At 36.8% G+C, this 7,204-nt stretch overlaps 1 protein-coding gene across 2 annotated transcripts; it reads left to right on the forward strand.

Moving 5' to 3' along the window:
- The first annotated feature begins 671 nt into the window (after window positions 1-671).
- Window positions 672-3,840, forward strand: LOC139636841 (CD209 antigen-like protein A). 2 transcript variants are annotated; one of them, XM_071505208.1, is made up of 6 exons: window positions 678-935; window positions 1,626-1,715; window positions 2,191-2,283; window positions 2,558-2,700; window positions 2,842-2,942; window positions 3,056-3,840. In XM_071505208.1, exons 1-6 carry the CDS (start codon window positions 830-832, stop codon window positions 3,201-3,203), a joined length of 681 nt encoding a protein of 226 aa, XP_071361309.1. In that variant the 5' UTR covers window positions 678-829; the 3' UTR covers window positions 3,204-3,840. The 2 variants fall into 2 exon arrangements, with proteins under 2 accessions (XP_071361310.1, XP_071361309.1); XM_071505209.1 differs by lacking the exon at window positions 1,626-1,715 and having other exon boundaries at window positions 672-935.
- Window positions 3,841-7,204: the final 3,364 nt, after the last annotated feature.

Consider the following 7,204-nt stretch of genomic DNA (forward strand, 5'->3'; position numbering starts at 1 on the left):
ACATGTTGTTATGATTCTATTGTCACATGCACAGCTGCATGACCAAATAAAAAGAAATCATTTTTTATCTAAATGACTCGCAAAGGCTCAGATTCCACATACATACAAGCAACATCACTGTATACTTCACAGTCAACTATTTTTAGGCATATTTGAAATTTGAGAGAAGAATATTATTGTGTAAAAATGTCTTTAAAAATGGCACTATCATAGCCTTTAGATGTCCTCTCCTCTGCAGTGAAACATTTGAACAAAGCCACGTGTTGTCTTTCCATTTCGTGGCAAATTTTTATTACTCTGTAATTATTTACAGACTGGAAGCTCATTAAGTATTAGAGTAATACAGTGAAGGTTTCAGGTCTAATAATTGTGCAATACTAAGAAACAGAATGAGAAGACTTGTCTGCAAAGATGACAGTTCAGCTCGGTTGTAGTTATTCATTCATAATTCATAATTCAAAACTGTACAAGGAGGAGAATTGTTTACATTGTTTGCATTGGTTTCAAAGGAGAAAGAGTAAGAGAATATCTGACTCAAGGTGAGGATTAAAGTCTATGGTAACTGTTCACCTGTCAAAAAATAACTTCATATCAATAACATTAAAAACGCAGGAAATTGGAGGCCTCTTTGGAGTTTTAAGATTTTCCACTCTGCAGGAAACAAAGGCACAAGGCAGCGATCACAGGAAAAAGAAAAATGACAGAAGAATGAGGAAGCAAATGTGTTGCTTTTTGAAAAACATAAAAGAAGAAGTGGCGCAAGTATCATTCTTATAGAGAACACATTCTCCATCACCGTTATCTCACTCCGGTCAGTTGGTAAAATAGGATGAGAATTTTCCACAAGGAGCAATCTGAGATTACTATAGACTATGTAAATGATCCATTGGCCAGAGGAGATGCCTCGAGCAGCACAGGGACTCCTGCTGCGTCAGGTAAGACAGAAATCCAACAGTCCAGTGAATATTGTCAGTTTTTACCATAACTTCAGTTTTTGACAAAATAGAATCTATTAGAAAAAAGCAAGGAAGAGAATTAGAAAAGTATTTTCTGCTGAAGATCTTTAAAAATGACTTTAGCCTTCATACACCCTTCATACACTTCAGATAACTTCTGAAGTGTATGAAGGGTGTATAAATCTCTAGTGTATAAATCTCCTAGTAAGTAGGATAGTAGGTGGGTGGGTGGGTAGCTGTAACCAAAAATTAAACCGCCATCATACAGCTGCAATTTATAGGCCAAAAAGGTTATTATGGTCACCTTAAAATACTTCATGCCACAACACCCAGTTTCCTGTGAAGTAGAGAGACATATGCATACAGGAAACAGAGAGCTACAGCCTCTTTTAAGACTGTGTCACTCTTAGAGTCAGAGTGATACCGTTGTAAATTCAGAAGCACACTTTGCAGACTTTGTCAACTTCAGGACCAAACTGAACAACAGGTCATGGGGGATGAAAAGTTCACAAAATATATATGAAAACATCTTTATTCACGCTTTACACATCAGTCCGTGTCCTTGGGCATGTGTCAACCTTTACTCAGAAATATCAGAGAATACTCAGAGAATATAGAAACTGTGCAGCTGTGTATCAAATGATGTATCTGTGTGATTTGTGCATCCAGGGAGAAAACTGTACACACTGGTTGGTGTGAGCTTTGGACTCCTGTGTATCCTCCAAGCTGCTCTCAACATTTCCCTGCGTTATACTCTTTGTGAGTCGATTGTCGAAGATGCGATTGTCACTTTATCTGAGTGTTTTTTCAGTGTGATTTTGTCTTCATATATTTTTTGTGTGTAGATTATTTGATTGATGATAATATACTAATGCATTATCAAAAATTATCAGGTTCACTCACAGTTTTTTATCCAATATTTAGTATTACTGTTCCATTGCCTGTTTATTATTGCATAAGGCAAAATAGCAGTACAAGAAAACTGATGTAAGACTTTAAGTAAGAAGAGGACGGTACTTTCCACTTACTTCATGTTTCATATTTTTAGCTTTTAAAAACAAAATTGAAACAAAATCTGAATTTTCAGAATGTAAACTTGTGTGTAGTCTGGTGTAGCTTAAACCACATATAAAAGTTTGCTTCTCTGGTTTATTCCCAAACCTCCTCCTGTCCACATGTGAAAGTGTCAGTTTCTCCTAATGTCTGAAAAACTGTTGGTCAAATATTCTTTCAGACAGCTCTGATAATAAGACATCAAGTACTGAAGACAGCTGCAAAAACCTGACAGAAGAGCTTAATGACCTGAAGAGAAAACTGAAAAACTTTGGTAAGTATGAGGATAAAACTCATCATACCAGCCTCATATGATGATCCATTACACACTTTAATCAGCTTTGGTGCACAGGCAAAACATACTTTAGGTCTAAATTAAATCCAGGAGCGGAAGATGCTAATGCTGATTATCAATCAACCATTTTATTAAATATTTATAATTACTCACTTTAAAAATTGTTCTGGTGGCAGCTCCAAACTATCTCGACTGTGTGTAATTCATTTGTTAATGTCTGAGATGTTGAAGGTCTTCGTCCCCACCCTAACAGATCACCATTTTCAGCAAGGATGGGTGTATTTCCATCCCAGTTTCTATTACATTTCATCTATCGAGAAATCCTGGCAAGACAGTAGAGATGACTGTCTGCAGAGAGGTGCAGATCTGGTGATTATCAACAGCAAAGAGGAACAGGTGTGTGTGTGTGTTCTGTGGATCTATATGTATTTCAGATAATAAAAGAAAGATTGAAAAATGTAATAAACCAGAGTAGGAGAAATAGAAACCTGTTTCATTTCTGTTGATCGTAGATTACTGTTTTTCTCTCTGACCAAGGACTTTACAGGAAAAGTTCACAGGAACAAGTGGATTGGACTGACTGACAGAGACACAGAGGGGGTGTGGAAGTGGGTGGATGGTTCTCCATTGACCAAAAGGTTCGCATTTTAATCTTTAATTCAGCTGCGCCTGCATGTTGTAGCATGTTGCTGTCCATCAAATGCTTCTTGGGTTGTGTCCTTTGTTAAAAGATGATTCTTTTGCATTTCAGCTACTGGGGCCAAGGGGAACCCAACAATTTTAGAGGCACAAAGGAAGATTGTGTAGAAATTAGGTTCCACGAAGGGCAAAACAGCTGGAATGACAAAGCATGTGGAGATAATAACTTCTGGATCTGTGAAAAGACAGTGGCTCTATGAGTCAGCACGTCAAACCAGAGCTGCAAGTTCTCCTGGAGTTCAATCTGAATGTGCAAATTCATATTTTTAACAGGCAGTTTATTCTATTTCACATTCCTGCAGCTATGTGTATGTGAATGAGTTGGATTTTGAATAGGAACGATATAACGATGCAATGGCTTAATTACAGAGTATGTACAGCATTATGGAGGTGGCCACTGCTGCTGTAAGGCTGACTAATCACTCCTGTTTGTACAGTGTTACTGAAAAGTGACAGAATCAACTGGACTGAAGGCTTTATGGGGATACTGAGCTAGATGGTGTGGAAAATAATTTAGAATAGAGCTGAGATTTACATTCCTTTACAGATACTGATGACTCATTAATTTTCCTACATATTATTACTGTCCACATCGAATGATGAAACCTTTTTTTTTTTAATTGTGAGTGAGATGGTTGCAGGTGAAAATGTCGGGGGTATGGGGTGAAATGCTGTAGTTATCATACAATCTTGCTATTGGATGGATGTAATTGGTGCCATTACCTCTGCCACAACAAATCTAACAAGGTATCATGGAATAATTCAGATGTGTAAAGGTACTGTATGTCTACAAGAATACTGAAGTACTTTTTATTAAGAATAAAAATGTACAAACAGCTTGTGTGGAGTTATACTTCAGATTGTTTCACTGTATGAACTTGCAGTGGGTAGGTAGGTTGGTGGGTAAGTGTCAAATTCAAAACATTATGCAACATAGGTCTAACCAAAAAGGAAAGCGCATACTGTACCATCACACAGCTGCAACCTATAGGAAAAATAGGCAGTGGTGGCAAAAAAACCTCATGCCACAGTTCGTTTTTAGACAGGACCACCCTTAGAGTCAGAGTCAGAGCGATACTGTTGTAACTTCAGAGACTCGTTCTGCAGACTTTGTCAGCTTCAGGCACATCAGGACCAGTGCAGCTGAACGTCATGGATCCACAGCTGGACGTTTATGTCAACATTGAGAGACCTTCTGGTCACAGCAGCAGGTCGATCGAGATGAAAAGTTCACAAAACATTTATGAAAACATCTTCGACACTCTGGAGCCGAGCAGGACTCTACCTGCACCCCCTGGTAACGAAGACAAGCCAACAGGTACATCTGCACACTATTTATTGTTTTTTTTTTTATTTATGTATTTATCTTCTTCCTTTTTATATGTAGATGTAAATTTCAGTCTACAGCAGCTGTTATGTTCAGTTCTAAAGGTGAATTTATCAGTTTATACAACAATATGTAAACACGTCAAAGGGAGTTTCAGCACCCACAGTTTTGAGTGAGAAAACAGGACATGAATTTTAAAAGGTGTGGTAACTGAAAACATTTTGTGTGAAGGAAAGCAAAAGTGGCCCACGGTTTAGCCCACACTGACTTCCATCGTACTGAAAAAATATACGTGAGCTCAATGTAGAGCAACATATGTTCGCAAATGTAAAAAAAAAAACCTATAGTTTTATTTGAAGAACAGAGGAAATCCACGGTGCCTGATAAAACTACACACAAAGCTATGCAAATATATGCTTGAATATGAATTTATGTTGACTCATATACTTCTTTCTATAACAGTTGATTCCAATATAATTACCGACCAATCCTCTTTAATCCTCTAGTAGTATTTTACAGTAATTCCCGGTAATAATACAATTACAACCTTTCATTATACTGAATTTACCTGACTGTTATTTCTTGGCAACTTCTTCACATTACTGCATAATTAATATATAATTACTATATAATTAACGGCCTGTAAATTAAAGGGTTACCAAACATGTTTCATACTGGATGGTGGAACTTCAGTGGGTGAAATTTGCTCTGAATATCATGTTTATCATTATTAAATCATAAACCTCTCTACACGTGGTAACACTGTCCTGCCCTGGCTCTCAGCTTCAGTTCACTGTCTATAATGTGTTGTATTATTGGAACTGCTGATTTGTTTTTATTTGATTTGACATTAAAATTCAGACAAATGACAAACATTGCATTTTGCCTTCAGGTGCTGTCAGTGTAAAGAGGAATTGTGGCAGAGCTGCTGAAGTGTTTCTGGGTCTGCTGTGTCTTCTCCTCCTGGCTGGACTCATAACTCTGGTTCTCCTGAATGAGTGCTCTTTTAAGATACTACCAAACCACTGATAAGACTGGTTGACAGTGTTTCTTTATCTGTTTGTTTATGTGCCAAACACAGACAACAAATGCAACTCTGAGAGAAACATGGAGACGGTCCAGTTGCAGACCAGTTCCGTCAACCTGACTAGAGATACTAGTTAGAAACCAGCCTTAACAAAATGGATAGATGTAAAAAAGCAGTTGAAGTCCTGTTACAGTGATGTGGCCGGAGAGAGAGAGCAGCCACAAAAGAGACAGCTGCAAGGTTGTCATTTAAAAAAAAAAATTTTTGCATTGGGAAAAAGTCAAAGGTCATCAACCAGGAGTCATTGGACAGCTGGAGGAAGCTCAAGGGGGGAATACCATTTCCCACTCATATACAACACAATCTTATCATGTGACCAGATTTCAAGACTTTGGTCACATGTTAACAAAAAAAAACCAAAACAAAAAAACAAACAAACATCTCCATGACAACTGAGGAATTCCATCTGCTGAGGAAGGCCACAAGATGTGGTTGAAAGCTACGGAGACAAGATGGTAGTTGGACTTTGTGTTGAATTATTGTGGTTAAAAAAAACAAAGTGAACTGGAGATTTTCTGTAAAAAAAAAAAAAAAACTGTAGTTAAATTAGAAAATCAATTCAATTGAAACCGGAATCAAAATATTTGTCAGAAAAAATATTTTCCTGAAATGATCCAACCCTACAGGGAAGAGAGAAGCAGCCAATATTTCAGCTCGTTGCAGTAGGTAAAGAGCAAATTTTACAAAAAAAACATGAACAATCTGTTGACAACAATACCAGGACCCTGACATTAAAACAGATAATTATTATTTACACCTGTACTTCTCTTTCTGCAAAAGGCCTATTAATCACATAAACATTCACACAGTCCTGACAAAGATTTATCAGAGTGAGGGAGAATACCTGTGTCACCTATCTAAACGTCCAGCAGGCGGCACTGGAGCTCAGCTTTAACTGTAGATACTTACCGGCCGTCTGTCGTCCCATCAGAGTACAGTGTTTCTGGACACACTCCGACAATAACAATGGTCCCTATTCCTCAGTGAAAATTAGATCTGTTTTGGTTTCAATTGAAAAGAAATTACAAAAATTATGTTATATCATGTCCAGGTCACAGGAAATATATGGAGAAGTAACAGACTGCCTATTATATTTTGCTAATTTTATTTTTTATCTTGTTGGTGAGAACTTATGATTTGACTGATTGATGAATTATTTTTAAAAAAAAGACTTGTTGTCTTTCTGCTGTCTTGAGGGAGGACCTGGCTTTTTTTGTAACATAAACTGAAACATAAAGATGGAGAGTAGAGACGTGGGTTATGCTGCAGTCAACATATATTTTATAGAATAATGTTATTGAGTCAAATGTATAACAAAAGTTTGTGGCGTTCACAATTTAGAACACTTCCACTCAAATTCTCTCAAAAGATTCTCATAGTTTATTCTTGTCATTATTATTATTATTTTTTAACTATTAGCTGTCAAAGCTGATAATGTTGAAATATTTAGCATCATATCTATAAAACTGCTTAATGCAAATTAATCTTCATATTAATACTGAACAACTTAAAGTATAAAACATTTTCTTTGTGGCTTTGTGATCTACTGTGTGTATTTCTAACACATAGCCTACAGATGGTTTAATAAGCAAAGCTACTTCAAAGTGCATCATCTTCAGCTTCAGCTGCTTTAAGAAAATTTAAGATTGTTCCTAGAAAACTCTCCTGGCTTCTAGGATTGATCATTATTGGGAAACAAGACCCTGCTAACGCACCTTTGACTATTTGTCTCAAATCCTTCACCAGAGCTCAGTGTTAGTTAGTAAGTCATTTTTTTATGATTATGA

The sequence above is a fragment of the Trachinotus anak genome, unplaced genomic scaffold, assembly GCF_046630095.1.
Source record: "Trachinotus anak isolate AG129_WGS33_773 ecotype Australia unplaced genomic scaffold, CSIRO_AGI_Tana_v1 ptg000019l, whole genome shotgun sequence".
NCBI classification, from domain to species: Eukaryota; Metazoa; Chordata; class Actinopteri; order Carangiformes; family Carangidae; genus Trachinotus; species Trachinotus anak.